General features: G+C 35.3%; 2 protein-coding genes across 2 annotated transcripts; both read left to right on the forward strand.

The window, feature by feature from the left end:
• The first annotated feature begins 249 nt into the window (after nucleotides 1-249).
• On the forward strand, nucleotides 250-5,025 carry LOC106637395 (mite allergen Der f 3-like). Its single transcript, XM_014350163.2, has 4 exons — nucleotides 250-268; nucleotides 4,007-4,329; nucleotides 4,402-4,737; nucleotides 4,825-5,025. The coding sequence occupies exons 1-4, from the start codon at nucleotides 250-252 to the stop codon at nucleotides 5,023-5,025; spliced, it is 879 nt and encodes a 292-aa protein (XP_014205649.2).
• An 8,440-nt stretch (nucleotides 5,026-13,465) lies between these two features.
• LOC106637396 (uncharacterized) lies at nucleotides 13,466-19,600 on the forward strand. The gene is made up of 2 exons (XM_014350165.2): nucleotides 13,466-13,474; nucleotides 17,366-19,600. The coding sequence occupies exons 1-2, from the start codon at nucleotides 13,466-13,468 to the stop codon at nucleotides 19,598-19,600; spliced, it is 2,244 nt and encodes a 747-aa protein (XP_014205651.2).
• The last annotated feature ends 4,935 nt before the right edge of the window (nucleotides 19,601-24,535 follow it).

A 24,535-nucleotide genomic window follows, 5' to 3' on the forward strand; every position in this document is an offset into this window, starting at 1 on the left:
AATAAACAAGACACTTTAATTAAGACGTCGAGCTCGGGACGACGGGCGGGATACGGAATGCATATAAATTTCTCTTCTCCGTCTCTCTCTTGGCCATGGCTGAACATTCGATTGCTTTATTAGTTACAGAGAAAGGCCAATTAAACTTGAAAGCGGCTTCCTGCCGTCGAAAATAAATTTCATCCAGCGTCGCTCGCACAAGAAGCGCAAGAGCGATTGAGGGTCCGACTCGAGGGGGCTGTCGAAGGGATGCGCCGTAAAGTTGCCGGTACGTATTCGACAAGGACGGATCCGTTGGTAAACATAGTTTCAAATGGAAGTATAGTTTGGCAGCTGATGATTGATTTCGAAAAGTCAGGGATCTGCAGAGGCAGCACTCGTGCATCGTTTGGATTTTGCTTGATTTTAGGATTAATTTCTTGAGGTGATGTTCGACGAGAATTGTGACGGTAGTTGCGTACCGAGGACAACCCTAGTTTTAAGTTATATCGCATATCTAGTCCATTTAGAAGAAGAACACGATACTCATGCATGTAATAATACAAGTACTGCAGCTGATGCTCTTATGTAACTCATACGATTGTTGATATTGTTTGACATTTCTTTATGTATATTTACGTTGTAGTTACTTCTTCTCTTTTTAAAATAAATTTCGTTGTGAAATACACTGTGCATGTAATATTAACATTATTTTCAACTTTATCTGTTATTAGTTTCTTTATGATTGTAATAAAAAGCATTTGTGGTCATTGCTTACCTTCCGGGTGAAAATTTTTACTGTTTGAGCTACTTATCACTAAAATCCACGCTATTAAAATATGATGAAATGTAAAAATTCAATTTCGTGGTTGAATAAACCTGTTACTGTAAACTGAATCTTGGACACAAAATAACGTAAGTATTTCATCCTATTTGCTCATATTTCATCTGCAATTACGTACTCCTTGAAGGAAAGTAAATAGCGATAGTTGCCTAATAAAATGGTTTATCAAAACGAGAGTTTTATCTTTTTAATTTATAATGAAATTTCATAGCATTTGTTTTTTTTATGAAGCAAAATTTTTATTTGGAAGTATAGTTTTCTACAACTTTTATTTAGAACTTCTGAACTACTTGGTGGAAATTAATAAAATTGTTTGATGACTGCCCCATTCAAGGAAAAACTCTTGGACGATAATAAACAAATATGGTTTAGATTCTTTTCCCTTTTAAAATTCCCATATTATGAAAATATTCAAAGAATCGCAAGGTTCTTCCTTTCATCCGAAAAAATAGGATGAAACTATGTATTTAATAGTATGAAAATGGTGGAATTCGTTTTTTGCTAAGTACCTGTAATTGCAAGATCTACGTGTCTAGTAATCAAAAAAGGAACCTTTGATGAAGGAAAAAGTTTAAGAAAAAAAAAAGAACAAGTTAAAAATGCATACATTTTTTTTACCAGGTTACAGGGACAGTCTAATGGCATAGTCGCCGGGGCCTCTTTCAAACTACATCTGCAACTTGAGGTATGTCGTAATCCTTGTCAGGGGCAATATGAACCTAACGTTGGTCCTACGAACTTCTCAATATTCTATCAAGTAGTACTAGCCGTAGAATTATTGAATAAATATAAATATCAATTCATGAGTATTAGACGGCACGAAATAAAATTTAGTATGATTAAATTAAATTACACTTTTGTTACCTCACACGATAAGTATTAAAATAAACGTTTTTCACACTTTATTGACCATAAACTTTGTGAGGAATCATTACATATTTCTGTAGCGTATAAGCTTTATCATCTACCAATTTTAAGTGAATGTTATCTGATCATAAGTCGTTATTACTTCACTCTTGAATCTCCGAAAACTTAAAGTTCCTCGTATCTTGGATAGAGCTAGACGTAGAAAATTTTATTTATCGTAGAAAATAATATGTGCTATTAAAAACAAGTGAATCAAATGTATCATGATGCAAAAACACGTCAAGATAAGATTGCAAACCTGTAACTGTATGGGATACACGTTTTTCCTATTTGGGTATACGTGCATTTGCATCATATCTTTAATCAATCAATAATAATCAGTATATGCCATGGTATACTGCAAGTGGAGTTACAACTCTCAGGGGGTCATCGTGGAATTTTTGCATTAAGTCATTTATAAAAAGATTTGTTTAACTGATCGAACTAGAGACGTGTCTTTTAATCACCAAAATGAAATTTTTTGAGTGTTCGCTGTGTAAAAATATAAACAACTGTTTTAAAGCAAACATGTAAGCAAATAGTCAATTTTTTGTACAATTATTTATTTCAGAATTTGTAATAGAAATTAAGTTGGAGATATTACTTGACCAGAAAAATAAGCTTCGGACAAGTAAAGTTTGAATAAAAACTCATACAGTGAACGAATAATTAATTGAGGAAAAAAAATTTCCAAATAAAAAATAAAATAAGCACCTCGCTTTTAGAAAAGTCGAGTTGAGAATGTCCTAGATTTCCCGTGTATTGGTGGCAATGTAATTTGATGTGATACTCCGAGACACAAGTACCTTTCGGTGACGAATTGCAGCTTAATTAAACACGCCCTAAAAATAAAATACTGACCTTCCGTAGAACGCAATTTTCGTTGTTGTGAAGTTGGATAAAAGTTTTTTATTGTAACTTAGTTAAACTTTTTGAAAATTAAATCTCCTTGGAAACAAAGACAAGTTTGTAAAAAATCTAACAAACATTAATTTTCTTCAATAAACGTAATAATTATTCACCTGTGGATTTTTATTAACGGAAACACAAAATTGTTGGCTACTATGCATGAAAAAATTCAGGATAGGGAGATATTACGACACATGCGATAATTTATATGTTAATTTTCATGATAATTAAGTGTCGATGATCAAAAATAATTTTCAAATTTTTTTTAACTCCCAGCTAATACAAATATAAACTGAACATATTGAAAATATCTTCCTAATGCGATGATAATGTGTTATCTTGAAGATTATTTAAAGTTTTGTAAACTAAAGCTTGTAATGAATAAGTAAATATTTTTAATTATTTGAACAAGTGTTGTATTGGGTCTAATTTTACGTATAAGAGAGTAAGAATCCCTTGGTTTTTCAGTTCGAACGTATCAAAATGTATTATTTCCCCTCAATAGTTTGCAGTCTATCAGTATTATACCTATGTGCCAATGGTAAGGTTGCAATTATATAATCAAATACATTATTTTTTCAACTATTATTAACGGGTAGGGTGCTTAGAAAGCCTATTTTTGTAATGACAAGTAAAATACTTGTCTTTATCTAGACCTTACTATACTTTACTAACACCATATAGTTAAGGTTTAAATAAATTAATTAATAATTAAAAAACAACTTTATTATGTACATATATGCGACATGAGGATGTTCTAAAATTAAACGTACGCAACGCTTGATCTTAGTTAAGGTTGACTTTAACTAAAAACTGTTTTCAACTTAAATGTTTCTTTTTAGACTAGTTAAAATACCAGCTCTACAGATAATTTTTATTTCCTAAATTTCCTTTATTTTTATTATTTCGACAATATAATGCAACTGATTTTTCTTGAAAACCTGCCAAATAAAGGGCTTGAGTCCCGTGACATTAACCATTTTAAAATAATACAAAATAGTCCTAATAAGACAAAAAGCGTGCGAATTAATTAATGACGAGATGCATGGTTTGGGCTCGACTAATTTTCATTGTTACCCTTTATCACGAATATCCAATGGCCGTATTAATTATTTTCCACTTTTTTTCTAAACTTACCACTACGACTGTACTAAACTTATTTTTTGTGTCGAAAACGTAGAACTTTTATTTTTATAAAATAACAAAGAAACAAAACGTTTATATCTACAAACGAAATAGTCCCACGATAAAATTTCAATTCTATTTTTGGAGAGTGGAAATTTTACAAAATCATAGGTACAATAAAACTATTGTACAACAGTAGTGTTGTAACAAATAAATAAAAATTTTAAAATCAATTTGTTGCAGCTCTGTCACTTGAACATGAGAATATTATTGGTGGTGAGATAGCATCAATCACCGATTATCCTTATCATGTCTACGTTAGCGTTGCAAACTCTGTTTGTAACGGTGCCATTCTTGACAAATATCACATCATATCTGCAGCTCACTGCGTCACGGATGATCAAGGCCAAGTTCAAAGTCAGATCAAAGTTTCAGCTGGGATAAAGAGTATCTACGAAATATCTGCATCAAGATTTGATGCTTATGTTGATACAGTATATTTACACCAGGACTTTAATCCTGTAGAAGAAAACTTAATATTTTCAGTAGATATTGCCGTACTTAAGGTTTTTTTTTCAACTTACTAACGTAATTTAAAAAAATCTGAGGATTCAATTGATAAAATTTATGTTTCTCAGCTTGATAAAATTATGTTACTGGATGATCTGCACATGGCAAAGGTTGAATTACCACCACTTCTTATCGGCCACAATCCAGAATTTCATATTGGTACAGAGCCCGTTCTCACTGGCTTTGGTTACAATGCAGTAACAATGGATAGTTCGCATGACAATAAGATTAGTGTGACTGGCAACTCATTTGGGGAATTACAATTTGCAAAAACTCGTGTTTTATCACTTAAAGAATGTTCGAGGACGCGGCCTCATGGAGGTGTTAACTTATTAAAAGAACTATGCTCTCAAATGGAACAGCCTAAAGCAACTGAAGGAACGATGCCCAGAGGAGCTTGTCTCGTAAGTGTAGCGTTGTATTTCATTTTCATACAAGATACATACGTACGCAAGGTTCAAAGTGTCGATTGTTATTTTTCTCCTTTTTAGGGTGACAGTGGTGGTCCTCTTGTATTAAAAACCAACGAACAAAATCTTCTCATAGGAATATTGTCACGTGGTCCTAAGGAGTGCAATGAACAGCTGAGGCCCTCAGTGTACACAAGAATTTCGTATTACATAGATTTCATCGAATGTGTCATGCACAAAAGTTCATTTCCAGAAACTGAATGTAACAGCGTCTCATCGTGATTGTGTATCGTGTGGAAAACTACTTACTTCAAAATTCAATGAATAAAGGTTTCATGTATCTAAAAATATCATAATTTGTACGAAAATAAAACTACAAACCAAATTTGAGCCCAACCGGATGTAAACTCTTCAAGATTTTATAAGTTCGTTCGTACATTTTGGAACTCGATAGGTATCGCTCGGATCACACTTACATCATGTTCGAAATTGGTTTTAGGCACAATTTCTAGATTATTGGATAAAAGATAGCTCTTTTTTATTGTTTTATGTCATATAAATAAAAATCAAATATGCAACAGGACGTTTATTTTTTGAAACTATAAAAAAAAATCCATCAAAACCTTGAAATATATACCACGCAGGCACTACATTAATTTATAAAAAAAAAAAAAAACATTTGCAACCTAAACAGCGTTAACAATTGATACTTTTCCGTTATCAAAGTACAAAGTAACGCCCAACTAAGGACATTTTCAAATGTTGTGTATATGAAAAAAAAAAAAAAAAAAAAAAAAAAAAAAATTAGAAATCGCTGAAATCATGAAAGAAAAAAAGATAAATTATTTATTATTATCCATATTTAGCAAGGAAAACTTTGGTACATTTAAAATTAAAATACACACATTATACACGCAGTGGAAAAAAAAATCCACATAATTGACCATCACTTTCTCTGTTCGTACAGCAACAGTATTCCAGGGGCTCCGTACACTCTGTGCGCTGCTTCGAAATTAATAAATGCCAAAAAGCCTGACCTATTTGTGTAAAAAGTAAAAGCAGCAGCCGCAACAGAGGCGGGTCTGAAAGAAAGTGCAACCAGAAAGATTTTCATAATCACGTAGTAGAATACCCAGCTAACATCTAATACCCATTATCGCTATTGTTTTTCTTCGGGGAACACATTATTCTGTGCTACCGCAGCTGCGCACACAAGCACGTTACATACGTGTGCTCACCCACGGACATGTGAGGAGCGTGTACTAGCGAGCAAACAGACAAAGTGGGTTGGGTTTCTGGCGAACTTACGTGGCTCGATGCGGAACTTGAAACTTGCAAAGCTCTACTTTATCTTTCTTCACACCTTTCCACACAATAGTGATGTCTTTCTATTTTTATTTCAACGCTAACGTGTGTTTGCTAGCCATGTATTACAACCATTGCCGCATTTTACCAGCTGTGTCTACACATACAGAGAATTAACATTCTGACCAGGCCAAAGCGAGCGTGTTATTAGACGTTATCTATTTTGAGGCTGATAAGATCAAACAACTCACCACTACCTTATTTTTTATTTATTAATATAAGGTATTAATTAAGTGAATTTGCCTGTAACAACAGTTGATTTTTAAGTGCCACTTTCAAACAAAAACTCGATATAATTAATGTTTTTAACATCCTTTCTCTATAGGTACGTCAAACAAGTATACTCTTAATCACTTTTTCGCGCACCAGTGTATTATACTGAAAAAAAAAAAAACATACATTTTATACTTGTTCCAGTAGTTGACGTACATATATTTTTTAAACTCAACTAATCATTAAAATAAATTTTGAAGACCAACTAATTACTCGGCTGATCATTCAGAGGGTATAAAATGAATAATTTCAAATGAAAATCAAACCAATTAAAATTTTTTTATACATTTCTAATACCGCATTTACGTATGACAGGAACCATGGAATTCCCTACCTAATTGACATAAATAAATCCATCAGAATACGTAAGGAATAAGGAGTTATCATTGTATGTTAATTACTTGTCCATCAACATTTTCTAATTATCAGAGTGTATGTAATTACAATCCATGTTGAACGTGAAAATTATCTAATGCAAAAAACGTAAGAAAAAAAAAAATCTGAAAAACGATAGTCGAAATCTGTAAATATTCTGGCACCAAATGATTTCCGGGTTCTTTCAAAAACACGCGTTTATGCACAGTAGATCGGAGGCCTTAGAGTGGCATAGTAATTGATGATACGCCATCTCTCTTTTGCCCGAGACTTTTACTTTTATGTTTCCGACTTTGATTTCTACTCGAGTATGATTGATCCTGACCTGTTATATCTTTGTGAAAGATGGTGAATGGAGTGTGCCTTTATTTATTTGCCTGTAAATGACATACTTTTTCTAACTTGAACTTTTTGATACCTCTCAAAAATAGTATCTGGTTCATTTATCGACTTTTTCAACCATTACCATCCACATAAGACGTAAGCTCTTTATTCGCTTCGAATAAGCTACCAATAAATAGTTAATTTGTTGAATGATGTTAACAAAAAAATTTAATATACATTATTAATAATTGTATCTATATACAGTCACAGATAATTTTAGAATACTCTGTTATTTGATTAGTTAAACAATTTTCATGACAATGATGCTACAAAGTGAAATGTCTTGAAATCAAAGCAAAATTTACCAGTGTAAAGAAATGTGTAAAAGGAAATTTGTTTTCCATAATCCATGAAAGCACCCAAATATGAGTCTTTATGCCAAACTCCGATCAGTAACAGTTGAACAGAGTATTTACAAGTTAATATTGGATCTTGCATGTACAACTTTTCCAACAATACCACTGTGCAACTGAACGATTTTGCCACTATCGCGGATATTGACACATTCGCGGCAAACGGCGGAAACAACGGTTGAATAGTTGCGTCGTTCTGATGGCACGCAGTTTAAAAGACGTTTTTGCACGTAACGAGTGTAGCACAAGTAATCGACGATGAAGATTTTCAGCTTAGCTTTATAAGTTTCAAACACGTAAGGCCACCCCTTGTCCATTAAAGTAAAAAAAAAATTGAACTGGTTAATTGTATTATATTTTTGTAAGTTAACTCAATTTATTCTAGAACTTAAACACTCCTTTTTAAAAAAAAAAAAAAAAAAAAAAAAACTTACAAATAAAGGTCAAGGATTAGTGATTTTGACATACTCATTATTGTTTATTACTTTTGGTAAAATAAAACCAAATCTATTAAACGACGTCCAGACAGTGATTTACATGAGTGCAGACTTCTTCGAACCCGTTAACTCCCACCTTATTGTCTAAACGAAAAAAGGCTCCAGTGAGCGAAATCCGATCTTGAGTCACTGCATTTTGTACCTGCGATTTGAACGAGTAAAGGGTAAAAAATTTGTCTTTACATTTACATGAACAAACGGATCCTTAATCATCAAATAGGATACACGTATAGCTCATCGGCAAACAAGAACAAACGTATCCCTCGCGAGCTGGACTTACGTTCAAATTACACATCGGCTCGTCCACGTACACGCAGTCGTCCTCAACTTCTGACCCAATTGTGGTGCGTACGCGTTCGCTTTTGATTAAAATTCCCGCTTCCCCGGTCATCCCTGCACCACCGGTGGTACGACCACCCACTATTACACATACGCACACACCCTTTTTCGGACGCACGTACCTATTTGCTTGCGTAGCAGCGAGCCCCCGCTCGTCCACCCAAGGGGGGTATTTACGCATGCACGTACACGGTCGAGGGGGGCGGAGAAGCGCTTCGAAATTGGCAAACCGAAACAAGCAAGGGATCAGGTTGGTATGCAGTTTCGTGGATAAAATTTAAATCGGAGAACGAAGCAACGCGCAAATAAAAATCTCACCTCGGGTTACCGGGACTCTCGTGTATGTGGACCACTCGTACGTTTACACCTCGAAACGGAGAAAACGCGAGAAGAACGGGAAAGTGGCCAAGAGATCGTAAAAATAAGAACCGGTGCGGGATGAAAAAGAAAAAGCCCAGCTTGCTTTCGAAGATGTAATAAAACGGTCTGTTGATCCCAACACCTCGAAAGCCCTCCTCTCTGTCTCGATGCGTCACTCACACGGGAGAGTACACTTACTTTGTGATTTTTTTTTTTTTTTTTTTTTTTTTCAAACTACGCTCAAAAGTCTTTCAACGACACAAGCATCTGCAAGCACTGAGGCAATAGAAACCAATGATGGTCTCACACTCACCGGTTGGTCGGATTTTACGTAAGTATACTCATTTCGGAAAATTCGGTCGCTGGATGCACCCACTTGGACCGACTGATTGAGCCCCGAATCGCAGAGCTTGCGTTCCATTTATGCGTACGTTTTTCGAAACAACGTGAAAGTACTTTTTTGCAATGCCGGCGGAAAAAATTAGTTACGTGAAAACAGGCAATCGTTGAAACATAAAGAGCCCCGTAGAATTGCTACTTGCTTATTGTGCAACGCACTCGAATAAAGCACGCGATATCCCACTGTTCTTTTCATTTATTGACGATCGATAGATTTCGATCGCAACAAGCTAGTAAAAATTCGCAGAGAAGCACTAAAAGAGCCATTATACTTTGTTTGAGACGGAATACATTAATTATCGACTGCTGCTGTGACTAAAACGTGTGCGGTTATCAATACACAATTCTGACGACACTTTTGGTACTTTCTCCTCTCGCTGGACGCGCATGATGCGGTACTTCTTGATGGAAACATATAGCAATCGTCTCTGCAATGTAAAGGAGATTCCGCCGTTACGCTGAATGATTCCAACGCCTCGACAATTGAAAAATGAAAACCTGTCTGTTGGGTTCCGTGTGAAAGGCCCATTAGTTCGGAAACGAGCTTTTCATCCTAATCTACGAAAAAAAAGCGGAGATAAATCACACTAAGATCTTTTGAAATTAAATTACACGTGCAAACGAAACGAGCACTCCGACCCGTAACCCAGTGGCGTCAGCGATACACGCGCAAGGCCGTACATAATGCCTCTCGCGGCAGTAAAACTGGTGGCTCAAGGAAACGTTACATTACGCGGATTACGCCAAACTCAAGAGCGGCAGTAAACGCCATAATCCAGTATTAATTTATCGCTTGGCTGTAACACCGCGTGGCCCTTTATTTTGGCGCAGGTGCTCGCGTCTTCATTGTTTTCATATTTGTATATACATACATCCTTTCCTTATGCAATCAGAGCAAACTCCGCGAGTCCCAGTTGCCGGGGAAAACCGTCCATAATGTGGCGACTTTCGACTATTGACGGAGTCAAAACGTACAAAACATCAAGCGCGAGGTATTTGGCCAACGTAGGTAGATCCTGCACTTTTTGAAAGTTACACGAGAGTCCGAAAATAATGGGCCAGGGGAGGAAGGAGGAATTAAAGGGAAGCGAGCCCGTGTGTCGTTTCGCGTTCGACGATACCTGCAGCAAAGGAATAAAAAGTTATTACGTCCAATTATAATAACAGTATTTCCCGTACAACTACCCGTGCCAGGTAGTACGACACGTGTACGTGTGTGTATATCCTCGCCGATTTCACTCGGATGACTCGAGTGGGTCCGACGGGTGCTTTTCAACTGATAAAACGCAAAAGTAGAACCCGCGAGTGGGAAAACGATGCTGACGGCCGCATGACTACATACTCACGCACATTTGCGCCTCTCTCGCTCGCACCGCTGGTATAGCTATTTCTTTCCCGATGCGCTTACTTACAGGCACTTCCGCGTGCGATGGTCGCTTATGACACGGCTATACCGCGGGAGTTGCGTACTGGTCTTTTCTTTCGCATTGACGGGGCATTTCTTCACGTGCAATTTGTACTTCTGTTGTGATTGCGCCAATAGTAAACAAGCATCGATATTTGTGTTTTTTGTAATGCATACACGTATGCACTTGCTTCGGTGCATCCTATACTTTCCAAGTATAATATGTAGTATAATGCGCTCTTCTTCAATCACTCGAGTTTTGTCTTTTCTGAAGCATTCAATATTGAAACAACCAAATTTTTAAAATTTATTTTTTATGAGCTGCTTTGAACATGTTTAAATCACTCAGTACGTAAGAATCACGTGGTCTATTCAATTCAATCACATCTTGAATAAAAAGGATTCATCATGTGGTTATAGATTCATCAGTACTTGGGATCAATTGTTTATACGTAGTTAAGGTTATCAGTTCTGTTATTCGTTCATTAAGATTTTTCGGTGAAAAGGATACATGTGATGAAAAGGTGCTTCAAAACTTTCTTCTTTTTTCTTTATTTGTCGTTCATCTACATGATCGATTAAGTATCAATTTTTACTAATTATTTGATGTTTCTTGTTTAAAGCAATCATTTTTTATGGTGGTTCAAAATACACATTACAGGGTATAATGGTGAGGAGCAAGACTTGGGATGATTTTTAGAAAAAATTTGTTGACTTGGTTTATTGTGTATAGAATCACTGATTTTGGGTTAACTCTATTTCTTGTCCAATCGAATGGTTTCATCGTCATGAAAATGAAAATGAAAAAAAATATCTATTGATGCCCTTTTATATTACATGTGAAACCGTAAAGTTGTTTTCTACTACAGAATATCATGCGGTGACAGCAACATTGACCTTCTCGTAGATTCAATGGTGCTTCACCATAGTAACATGAATGTTAGGAATTGTCTACTTTCTCTGTGGCCATTTACAATGATAGCTCAATTTTGTTTCCTATTCGCACAACCACAAGACGAAATGAAATTCACTCTAAACAATATTCGTATCCTCAAGTTATAAATTCAATTGCAAAAAACACCTTGATTTTACATCAATCTTTTTTTTTCACAGTCACTTTTCATTTCAAAATGGAATTCACGAAAACAAAAAAAATTTATGCTTGTACCCCTGGAACATAAAAAAAAAGTGGTTACATAATACTAAGAGTACAAATATCCTTGCCAAAGCATCCACCATTTGGAGCCGCGTAAATTTCTTCAACTCCACTCGAGACTGTAATCAAAGACTCAAGTACGAATCTCAACTGGGAAGATTAAAGTGAAACGCTCATAGCTTTTCATTTTCTTCCGTTTACTTTGTGCAAAATTTTGCATATCTCAATCAAATTGTCGCTCAGTCAAAGTAATTTTGAACCTACTAACTGCAAGACTATTTTCACTTTAAATGCTGTTACTGCAATTAACTGGGCTCGTAATTCATCATCCAAGTTCTCATTGCGAGAAACCATTAAGTGATATTGCTCCGATTACAATAATGCGGACAAAAGGATTTCAACAGTACCTCGCTTGCAATCGGACAAAGTCAAGATATAAATATGTTTTCCTCTTATGTTTGCAGAGGGTAAATTATTATTAACCACCACACTTGTGGGTCTTCAACTGGTTTAGCTGTAGAGTTCGATGAATCAAGGATTTGTAGAAAATAAGTGGAAAATCTCACCGTGAAACATACAATATTTAAAAATCAGAGTTAGAATCGGTAATCATATCACAAATGGCGAAAATAATTCTCAGGCAAGGCAATTCTGCCTTTCTGTAAATAATGAATTAATTAGATATAGTGTTGGTGAATCATGTATCATTTAAGTATTTAAAATATGTTGGCTTCATTGTTCATCCAATAATTCAGAGATTGTGATTGGGTATTAACAATTTTTCGATCAATTACATACAAAAAAGGTAAAGAGATGTAATACTTATAGATAAGTGCCTCTATGAGATAAAGCTATGTGCAACATGACGTACAGAGGTGGACCTAATGCAAGAATCGTAAAAAAATGTGACAACTTCAGTTTAACAATCGAAAAAGTAAAATCATGCATTATTGATAATATTGTAGATAATATTTGGTTGTATGAATGTATGGTCTCACTTTTAACTATTATGTACTATACTCGCTAGTTCTGAAGGAAATCGGTCCAGAGTCAAGCCGTTCCGGGTAAGAGTTGCACAATATTATACTGAAAGACATCATCATGTATCCCAGACATCATATATATTTACAGCCTCGGATAAATCTGTGATAATTTGTCTATTATTGGACTATTTTCAAACAAAAATGTACAGTATATTAAACTTCTCCACAAAGTAAGAAAAAAGCAGTTGTGATACAATAGCACCATGCAATACCCTTGCACTGGCACCATAAAGAGACATCGCCTCGCATCAGCCTACGTAGAAATGATAAATATACGGTTGTCCAGTTGGAAGGCGCGTAACATGCACATGTAAGCACACAATGCCCGCACAGAAGCGCTCGAGTCTTTCACGGTGAAATGGTCATTGTAAAATCCCACACGCGTCCATACGTGCAACATCGAGTGTACATTGGAGCTGTGGATACCTGTGGGTAGTCATCCTGGCTTTGGTGAAGGCACATACGTCGAATCGCACACTCGTGGGGCATGAATAAAGACAGGGAGAGAAAAAGAGAGAAGGTGGCACATGAGGTGGGATGCTGCTCGTGGCGGGCCTCACTGCTTCATCGGGCCCGGACGGTCCCAACACACGCGACCTGTCTGTTGTACCAGTAGCACGTACGACTGTGTATTGCAGTGGCCACACAACAGCCCACACTAACACCACTTGCTTGCACATTGCAAGTACATGTGCAGCGATAGAACAACAACTAGAGTAGCCGGGGAGAGAGGAAGCGCTCGTCTCCGTCCGATTTCTCTCTTGGCGCGAGACATGAGGCAGGTGAGTCTTCGTTCTCCGTTGTTCTTTATTAATTAAAGTTTGGGTGCGATCACGTGAGAAAATTTCCCGAGGATTTTTTCGTCTCGACGATTTTTTTTTTTTTTTGCCATCGCTTGCTTTTCGATTTCCGCGTTTTATTTTTCTCGCCGAAAGCGAGTTTAATGGGATGTGGTAGGTAAGACGGAGCCACGGGAAATAAAGCGGTCAGCAGCCGTGGACCGTATACGTGTGTGTGTGTATGTACGCGTGAGCTGTTTGACGCCCAGACTCTCTCGACTTTCTTTTGTGGAAAGCTTCGTTTCCGGAATGTCGAGGGGAGATTCCGGTGCGGCGGCCTGATGTTCTCGTTGTTGTTGATTACTCTTCGTGCGTTTGCGAAATAACTGCACCAGGAAACTTTAGTATTTACTGGTTTTCTTGCCGCTCTCTTTTTCCTCTTCGTAATGTTCGCTAACTGGTTTTTTCTCAGATTTCGTGAAATGTATACTTCGATTTGTGCCTTGATCAATAATTGTTGTATCATGTACCTTATGGTTATAAAGTACTGTTTAGTGCATCTAAAAATATTTGATATCCATTATTTTGTCGAAAAAAATAAGAAACCTGCCTGCAAAGTTGACTTTATTACTATTCTTGACCGTTGTCTGGTGTTTTAAAAATGTTAATTGTGCAACTTTTATGAATTCATCAATAGTATATCTCAAATGAAAAAGAACTATTATTAATTTGATACTAGTGATAAAGATTTTTTTTCATTTATCATTATTATGCTTGCTGTTCTGCCTCTAACTTGCAGTATGGATGAAATCTTACGATTTATTTTCAACCTACTATAGAATAGCTAAGAAAATTTTTTACGACAGAAACCTTTATTATGAATGACGATGCAACATATTGTAAATGTATTGTCTTGTATTTTTTTAGTATAAATTATGTAAGGTCCCTTTTATATATCTGTCTGACAATGACGCGTCTTACTTTACATGTCTGTTTCTACTTAGTTTTAGAATTCTGGAGTTAAAACTCTAACAATCTGTGAAATCTTTTCTTGTAAGCGTATTATCTTGTATTTCTTTAGTATAAATTGTGTATGTCACTTTTATATACCTGCCCGACAATGACGCGTCTTACTTTACATGTCTGTTTCTACTTAATTTTTGAATTCTGGGGTTAGAACTCCAATTATGTAAGTCACTTTGATGGGTCCGTCCGACAATGACGCGTCTTACTACTTACATGTCTGTTTCTATTTAATTTTTTAATTCTTGGGTTAGAACTCTAATAATTTGTAGAAATTTTTCTTGTTAGCGTATTACCTTATATTTCTTTAGTATAAATTATGGAAAGTCACTTTGATGTGTTTGTCCGACAATGACTCGAATTACTTTACGTGTCTGTTTCTACTGAATTTCTGAATTCTTTTGTTAGAACTCCAACAATCTGTGAAATCTTTTCTTGTAAGTGTAATCTTATATTTCTTTAGTGTAAATTATGTAAGTCACTTTGGTGGGTCTGTCCGACAATGACGCGTCTTACTTTACATGCCTGTTTTTTACTTAATTATTGATTTCTTGGGTTAGAACTCCAATAATCTGTAAAAAAAATTTTGTAAGCGTATTGTCTTGTACTTTTTTCGTATAAATTATTTAAGGTTACTTTGATGTGTTTACCCAACAATGACTCGTCTTACTTTACTTGTCTGATTCTACTTAATTTTTGTAATTCTTGGGCTGGAACTCCAATAATCTGTCGAATTTTTTCTTGTAGGCATATTGTCTTGTATTTTTTTAGTATAAATTGTGTAAAGTCACTATGATTTGTCTTCCCAACAATGACGCGTCTTAATTTACTTGTCTGTTTCTACTTAATTTATTAATTCTTGGGTTAGAACTCTAATACATTGTGAAATATTTTTTTTAACTAAAAAATTGAGATATAAACGTATTAAAGTACTTATAAAACGTTTTTATCACTATACTTAAGGTAGAATATAATTTTGTATGCATATGAATTATAAAAATGATAATTGTGACTGTTGTGAACGAATAGTATAATAGTAACTTACGCTTTGCAGTAAAAATTTGTATTCTGCTTTTTTGTTTGTGGTGACACAAAAGTAAAAGTGACATCGCAAAGTGAAAATGATCGACGTCATACATTTATACCATAATTCTTCACGTAAGAGCAGAGCAAACATCGATTTGTCTCACTTGTTCTAATCTTAAAATTTAATCTGCACTGGTGGTAAACATATGCATTATATATCCGTTAAACGAATCAAAAGAGCGTGAAAAACATCATAAATTAACGTCTAGATTATTACTCATTTCTGCTGTAAACAAGTGAGAATTATAAACTGGAGGCCAGGGAAAAAATTTATAAGAATTTTAAAGACCTCGTATGTAATAAAGTGAAAGTAAAAATTAAGCCAAATAAAATACTTCATTTTATTTAATGAGATCTTGATGGAAAATTTTGTTGAAATCAAGAGCTTAACAATGATGGAAGCTTTGTTACCTTACCGTACTATTTTCAATCACAAACTTGTGTATAATAATCACTGGTTGCTAGAAATGGGACACTTTGCTATCAACAACAGTTTATACTATTTATCCATTCACACAAATTATTGTACGAGCTGCTTTTAACTTGGTAAATGTTTTAATGTTATTCCCCATGTACACATAATTTTTTCAGACGTGCAGATGATCATACATTAAATACTTATAAAACGATATTGGCGTGTAACATCAGCTAACCAACGCATCATGGGTAATGTTGCGATGGAAAAATAAATAGAAAGTTCCTCGATCGCAGTGGAAACATTTGATCATCCCGATATTATTCATTCCCTCTAATGACTTGAGCAACAATGGCGTCCCGAAAGTTAAGGCAACTCGTGGCATGTTCGCAGCCAATAACGCATTTGCCTTGGCAGCTTATAACCATACCACGGAACTTATCCATCCCCGATGCCTCCGAATCTTCTCCCCTTCCCGCTCGAGAGACTCGTACCCAAGCCGGAAAATCCGGAAGCGCTCCTTCACGGTCTCTCGATCTTCTATCTCAGCCTGGAAAGCGCATCCACTTAAGGATAGCCGGTCTAACGCGCTGGAGGTGTAAGGGCGCCGGAAGGTGTCTCGGCTCATCTCCCTCGCCCGCTCGCTTGCACGCTCAGATCACCGAAATTATGCATTTGGAGGGGGGGGGGGATTGGAGCTAAGACTCTCATCGTCAGCTGCAGCTATACTGCTGGCGACGGTGCGCGACTTATGGGATTATACGTGATCTCGCCTTGTACGTCGTTGTATATGTATACGTTGTAGTAATGTTGGTCCACGCTGTAGTATAATACATAGAGGTTGTGGTATAGGTGTCGGAGTGAAATTGAAAGTGGTGTGGCAGTGGACCCCGACATTCACTGACGTAAATAATTTTCTAGGTTTAGGTGGAAATAGTTTACACTTGCGGGGATTACTTTCATGATTTTCGTTAATTCTGTGTTCTCTCGAGTGAATACTAAATTTTATTAAAAAGAGAGGAAAAAATAATGTAGATACACTTATTGAATGTATTTTTGATTGTCTAGACAATGTTAATTAAGGATTCAACAAATAAAAATGTTTCGTTGTATTGATAAAAAAAGTTTAATAAAATGAAGATTTCATTTGGATGACTTCTTTTGTGGAGGACTGAGATATTCTATAGCACTGTAACCATTTTTTTTTAATTTATAAAATCATATCTTAGAGCTTCAAATTACCATAAAAATACCACATCTAATCAATAATAAAATTAATTTTAACTCTGTACTGGAATAAAACGATTCAAACGTTACGTGCAGGCACAAAAAGTTTAGCAATATTTTAATTAATTATGATTTTTTTTCAGATAACATGGGGATTGCTGCTCTTAGCAGTGTGCACATGCAGCTCTGAAAAACTAAAGCCAAAGTCTGCTGATAGTGAGAAGAACGGAAACTATTCTGGCAAAGATCTACCTCAGCTCCACCACCACAAAAAGCAACTAGACGGCGAAGTTAATTTGCACAGCACTGTAAAATTGGAGCCTTTTAGAGATAAAGAATTTCCTATACTTCCACCAATAATTCTTTTAGATTTTGTGAACGGCACTGACAATAATTCGCTTAATAAATCTGATCAAGGCGATGACAAATCGAAGAGAACCATAGATGATAACCTTGGTTATGGATTCAGCAGCAATAGTCTCTTCATGGGAAAGCACAATTTTTATTTTCCTGCTGGTAGTACTGGGACTGCTGTGAGTATTGATGAACCAGTAAGTCCGTTAAAATCGGAAACAATTACAGAAGAAATTAAACCAATCACAGAAAAAACAGATGCAAACGAAGAAGATGACAATGCCAAAGCACAGAAGCCATTTTTCGAAGCTCTACCCGATCCATTACCTCTTCAATATCAAGAAGCTTTACCTATCTACCCACCGTATCCGGTTTATGGTCAACGAACCAAGCTTCAAAAAACTCCGTCCTCTAATTTTGAAAAGCATTCCTCGGCGAAATTGCATCAAAGTTCTTACTTGACTCCAGCACCTCCAATACCAAGTGAGCATTACAAGCAGCTTTTTGCTTATGCTCCTCATAAATCGGCTAGCCATACAGATCAATCGGACCCATTTGTCTCTGCAAACTTAAATCGTTACACGAGACCTATGACGTCTTCTTACATTGCAAACTACATGACAGGAAAGTATGGCAGCAATGCTCTCAAATCGTACGCCAACTCTAATCCTAATGCAAACTCTAGTCCCAACAGTAACCAAGAAATAAACACACCAAACTATCCGAAATACACCATTGAAAACGGAGTTAGGTATGAGCACAAGACTGTGTGGAAGTATCCCGATGGCAAGATCTCCGAGGTCCCACCCTTGTCTCATGTTAACGCGTACTCGGAGAACGCTGGGCAACAAAAACTTAATCAACCACCGACCATAGGTGGTTTTCGCCCATCCATCCCATTCCATTCGCCTCCAACGCCTACCTCGCAGCATGCAAGTTACAGCTCTTACAATACTCGTTCTCAAAATAATATTTACTCCCCTAGACCTGTCCAGTTTCCAAATGATCAAGAACAACCGAGCGCCAAACAGCAAAACGAAGACAGCAGGTTTGTTTCTTCATCATCCGCTGATGCTTCTTACGGACCCCACTTTGAAATTCCAAGCACTTATAATGTGGCAGATCAAGAAAATTATAGTTTAAGATATGGTCCAAAATCACAAGTTAGCTACAATAATCAGTTTATCAAGTATGACAATCATCAGCCACCTGTAAAATACTCCCTTGGTGGTGCAAAAAATGAGTATACTTACGATCATCAACATATCGAAAAGGATAATCTTTTTTCATCAGATGGACAGATCAACAAAAGCGTTCTGGCAAAATACACACCAGAGGCTCAAAATTATTTGACCAAGGTATTTTCTGGAAAGAGAACGTCTCCACACGAGTATCAGAACGAAGACGCTGGTAATCATGTGAACACAGAGTTTTCCAACTTGTTAAACTACAATCCATCGCTTTCACAATACATCAAGAATCCATCGTCCATCTTGAAAGCACAACCAACGTTCATACAAGCCGGGAGTTCTCTGATTCCTGTCATAATACTTAGAGTTGATGGTGCTCCGCCAATACAGACGAAAACAGGATCAAATATAAATCTGAAATCTTTGCTACGACAGTACTTAACGCAATACGCCAATAGTGTGTCAAAGGTTTCTCAAAGTACCAATTATGAGTTAGGAGGTGCCTCGTATGACAGCGAAGGTTCTGCACATCAGACAAATCCAGTTGAAGATCTCAAACAGCTGACGGAAACCTTAGAATCCCTGCGACAACGTGGTCATCAAGATCCAGATTTCATCGTAGGGAACTATGGTCACAGCAGCGTACAGTCACATGTGTCACACAGTAATGGAGCGTTGAAAGATCATGCTGTGAGTTACAGCGAGTACTCTCAAGACTATAAAAAGATTAACAGCGAGCCAGAAGTAAAAAAATCACAAAAAGTTAAAAGCGTACAAATTGTTGACGATCCTAGGTACACGTCATACAAGATTAACCATAATATGAGACAATAAGAAGATCAGAGCATCGAACGAATCGCAATATAATTATTCAATTTTGACCTATAAATGATACTCATTGTTAATTTCATCTGATTTTCACCTAATTTTGATATCAAAGATGGAATCAAATAAAAATAGACCAATATTTTTTATTGCCAAATTAAATTTGCCAATTTTTCAAGAATCAATAGCGCACATGAATATTATGATTGATAATAACACTACAGTCTTGAAAAGGTGTTAATAGTCCTATTTAATTATTAAGTTATGTTAAAGAATGTTACCGTTACAGCTGTGAATATTTGTTATAAAAAATTAACTACAAGTTTCATGCATTCTGAAAACGATTGATTAATGTAGTTCCAACAAAACTGATTTGATGTAAAATGTATAAAAATTTTTAATAACTGCCTAAAATACTACAAAATATAGCGCTACACAATGCTCATCATAAGAATTCTACACACACTGTACATAGTTTTTAAAATATTACTATATTACGATATAGAATAGCTTCGTAACGATAAACCATTACATTAGGAATCATTCTACTAAGTAATAATAATGTGTACTTTTTAAATAGGCTTTTCAAGTCTTCTTTATTATTTTTAGAGCAAATGATTTATATAAGACTTTGTGAAAATGTTACATTTCAAAGTTGCGTAATAGTCATACAAAATTGTGAAGAAATTTTTTAAATGTTTTTCATCTGGATTTTATCTACAAACTTCAAAAAGTGCTGGTAAATAGTAATGAATTTTTTCTTAGATGTACTTAATAAATGTGTGCCTACATAAGTTTACATACTAATATTTTAAAGAGTACCTGAAATTTAATGTTCTAAATGTGTGTCATTGGAGCAATTATACTTATGCATATGTTATCAATTTTGTAACGGTGCGCTATAAAATGTGTAGTACATGAGTTTTAATATGTTTAAGCAAATAATTGTTGTTAAAATTGTAAACCCATAAAATAAATAAATTTGAATACTGTGAACATATGAGCTACAACATGCATCTCTTGTGTAGAACTTTGTGATTTTTCTGATTCAATACGTTATACAAAGTGAAAATTAAATCAAGTTTACTGTATTATTAGCTACTCACTTTCACTGATAGCTCGTTGCATGTATAGTAAGGATATCAAGATTTTCAGGCTATCTTGTGTCTCATAAGGTATGCTCTCTATTTATGCTTGTATTATTTATTAACACTGAAAAATATGAGAAAGTAGGCGTTAAAACAAATTATAAAATCACGAACAGTTTTTCTTTTACTTAGAGAAAGTTTTGTGGTTGTTACAATAAACAATGTTTTATTTTTTTTCCCACTGCTACTACGGCACCATTCAGTCGTTTAATCGTTGCTGTGGTCAATAATAAATAATATCATTAATAAATAATATCATTAATGTTGACTTGAAAATATCGAAAAAAAAAAGATTGCATTTACAATTACTTTAGATGTTATCATTAGTTCATCATGGAAAACTGACCTAATATTCTGATTATTATTATTAGTATTATTATTTTTGTTATTATTATTATTATTATTATTATTATTATTATTATTAATATTATTACTATTATTTTTACTATTTTGTGGACCAGTGCTTACCCTCAAATTTCATTTAAGAATATCAAATATCAGGTATCATTAAAAAAAAAGTTTTTGTGAAATCATAAAATAAAGAATAGGGAATTCTTACAAAAAAAAAATATTAGATGATATTGGAACATAATAAGAATCTACAACAATGCTTTGGTTATTTGATGGTAATTCAATACACACAGGTTTGCAAACAGGTAAGAGGAATAATCAAAGAAATTGCAACGAGGTGCACTGGAATCACAGTTTCAGCGCGAAAGTAGTGCAATATGCAGATATCGTATTATTAACTACGTTAAATTATCTTCTGGCTCGCGTTTCCTTTTTAATTCGAACTCATTTTTTATTCGTGTGATTAGAATCACTTTGAGAGCGAAAGTAAAATTTGATAAGTCTCTGGGACTCTGCCTTTCACGCATAACCATTGTGTTTCTTAATTATTAGATAAGTAGTCTGACACAGAGATAAACAATGAGCAGAAAAAAAAACAGGCGAGGCAATTATCATTATTGTTATTATTTGTATAATTAATGGGAGGAGTTGCCAGCCAGTGGTCTTTGCATAAAAACGGTGAAACAATGCGTAGCGCACGTGTTGGGAGTAAAAATTTTCGCATATCACTCATATCTCTGTGTGTAATATACCCAAGTATTTATCTTCATGATTCCCGAGCAACTTGGGTACACTTACGCTCCAAAGAAAGATATGGGAGAGAAAAGCAGAAAGAGGGAAGGAGTAAGAAGTATGTACAACAAAAAATTTGTTTCTTACATCTGGTATTCCAGACGAAGATTCACACCAGATGTGGAATATAAGGCACGCCAGCAATGTGCACGTAACGAGCGTTGGGCTTGTTAATTAAAATTAATGGTACATTTAATAAATTCTCGACCAGTCACGTGGTTGTTATGCGGTTGTAGCAGCGCAGACAACTCTCGGCTACGTGAAGAAGACGGTACGTAAAAGCTCGCATAGTCGCGAGTAGGTTTTTACAATTTAGTTTTGATGATATTAAAAAAAAAAATTTACGGCAATTAGCCATAAGAGATATAACGATGCGGGGGAGCGCGTGTTAGAAGTGCTCGGCACAATTATACATCTGGATCCAACGTACAATGCGTTTGAAAGAGAGGCTTATTTATTATACCCTGGTTTCTTTTTTAATATTTATTTGTTTGATATATTTTGGGTTGCACAAGTTGGAAAATGAAAGAATGAAATTAAAGGGTTAATTTATATATGACGTATAGTAATACTTTGATGTTATTCGTGGAGTAATTATTCGAGTATAATGCCTTGTAATAAAGAAAATAAGAGTAAAGATGACTTTATTCTTTAAAATTTTTACTTTTACAATTCGGAATTTGATGATTTTCGTTAAATTACTGACTTTACAAAAGATAAAGTCCATAATGGCATTTTTTGTAATTTAATATTTTATTAAATATTAACTTTTATATCATTTATGTATGAGTATAAATATCGTAGTATAAAGGTAATTTTATTAATATTTGATAAAAGCTTATTGTCAATATTAAAGAATACGATTTACTTGAAATGTCTTAAATGTGAATGAATGATCTGAACAGAAGGAAAACAATCATTATTCGTCCTAAGAAATTTTCCTAATGGTATGGTGTGTCGGACTATTATTGTCAATGGGGACATCCTGGACGAGGTTTATTAGATACAAGAGTTCAGAGAAATTATTTGTATGTCTTTTATATTTTCACTAAACAGCGGTTGTGATTAAAAGTTGAGAGAAATTAAAAAAACGTATAAGACATCTAATAATGTTAAAGTACATAGATGTACTTCTTCTTCTCTCTGATGATAATGTTAAAACTTTTGTTTCTTTAATAACATCAATGTTAATAATATCACGGAAAATTTTGCACACACAATCATGTACCTGCCTTTTCCATTTTAAAAAAAGCACTTTGTTGCGATGTAATTTATTTTTTATATCCATAGCCTACCATGGCTCGCAAATTTTTCACACTGAAACCTTGAATTACAAATGCAAATTACTGGAATTTATTAGCTTTAACCCAATCTCCGATCAGACTATACTTTCACGTTTAAAAAAGACGCATTTGAATGTTTAAGAGATCGTCGTTGCATATATTCTACACCATAAAATCTCTGCAACTGTGAAAGATTTCTTATTTTCCAAGGGTTAAGATAATGAAGCACCGTAAAAGTATAACAACACTCTATGTAACAAAATTTAGAATCCAAATGACACTGTTATTAAACAACCATTTGTAATTCTTTTTTTTTTTTTTATTAACTATACTCGACAATGTAAACGGTAAATTAACTTTATTAGTAATCAAGCAATTAGATCACAATGATTTCAAGCAAAAAAAAAAATATCAACCGCGTACTAGTGATAGCTGGGTAATTTTGACGTGGCGTATATGTAGGAAAAAACGCGCGTTCTTTCCACTGCGTTTGCAAGCGCGCATTCAAGTTATAAGCTCCGGATATGGGAGGGCGGAGCTCTCGCGTCCATCGGCAATATAATGCGCGCGTTTCAGAGCGCGTAGGAGCAATCAGCCAAGCGGCAAAACTAATGTCTGGGCACGATCCTCCACTGTCTGTTCCAACTGCTCACTTTGCATTTACTTATGTTATCCTCTGATTTGACGCGTTGCTTGGGGGAAAAGTGCGAGCGCTTCCTCACATTTGTACGGCAATTATTATTTTACACACTCGCTTTTTCCGAAGAATTCATGGTGAGTCGGAAGTACATATTTTCAAATTGAGTCTGTCTCTAAATTTTGTCTCAAAAGTCTATGGTGTTAAAAATAAGTTCTACGTTTAATTAATATCAAACAATAGGTGAGTAGGTATGGGTGGGTTTTAAGGCTTCTACGGCGATGATTATTTAAAAAATCAGGATTAAATTTTAACAACCACACTTCGACGCTCATCGCATTTCACTTTCAAGCTACTTTTTTCCTATCGCTCTTCGATCCTGAATAAAGATCCCATTGATACCTTAGTGTGTCAGTACCTGCAAAAACTATGATCTCGCAAAGTGAAATTCAGCCTTATGTACAGAAGAAATTAAAGTTGAGAAAAAAATTTGAAAAAAAAAAAAAAAACAACCACGAAAATCGAGCAAATAAGGACGATAATGAGGACGATGATCGCGATGACTCGACCGACACCTCAAATCACCCGCTTCCTCTCGACTGCAGGCCGGGACTCGAGCGAAAACTATAATTACCGGCGTTTTTTGCAAAACGATCGGCTCTCGCTACTTATCCTTACTAATTCGTGAGAGATCGCACACACAGATAAGACCACTTTGAAGTAGGTGCCGCAA

Source organism: Copidosoma floridanum, unplaced genomic scaffold (assembly GCF_036245765.1).
Source record: "Copidosoma floridanum isolate Cflo_tuat_1 unplaced genomic scaffold, Cflo_Japanese_pri ptg000006l, whole genome shotgun sequence".
Classification (NCBI taxonomy): domain Eukaryota; kingdom Metazoa; phylum Arthropoda; class Insecta; order Hymenoptera; family Encyrtidae; genus Copidosoma; species Copidosoma floridanum.

Coding starts and splice junctions, on each gene's coding strand:
- LOC106637395 (XM_014350163.2), top strand. Junction 4,330..4,401: donor TAGATATTGCCGTACTTAAG/GTTTTTTTTTCA, acceptor TATGTTTCTCAG/CTTGATAAAATTATGTTACT. Junction 4,738..4,824: donor TGCCCAGAGGAGCTTGTCTC/GTAAGTGTAGCG, acceptor TCTCCTTTTTAG/GGTGACAGTGGTGGTCCTCT.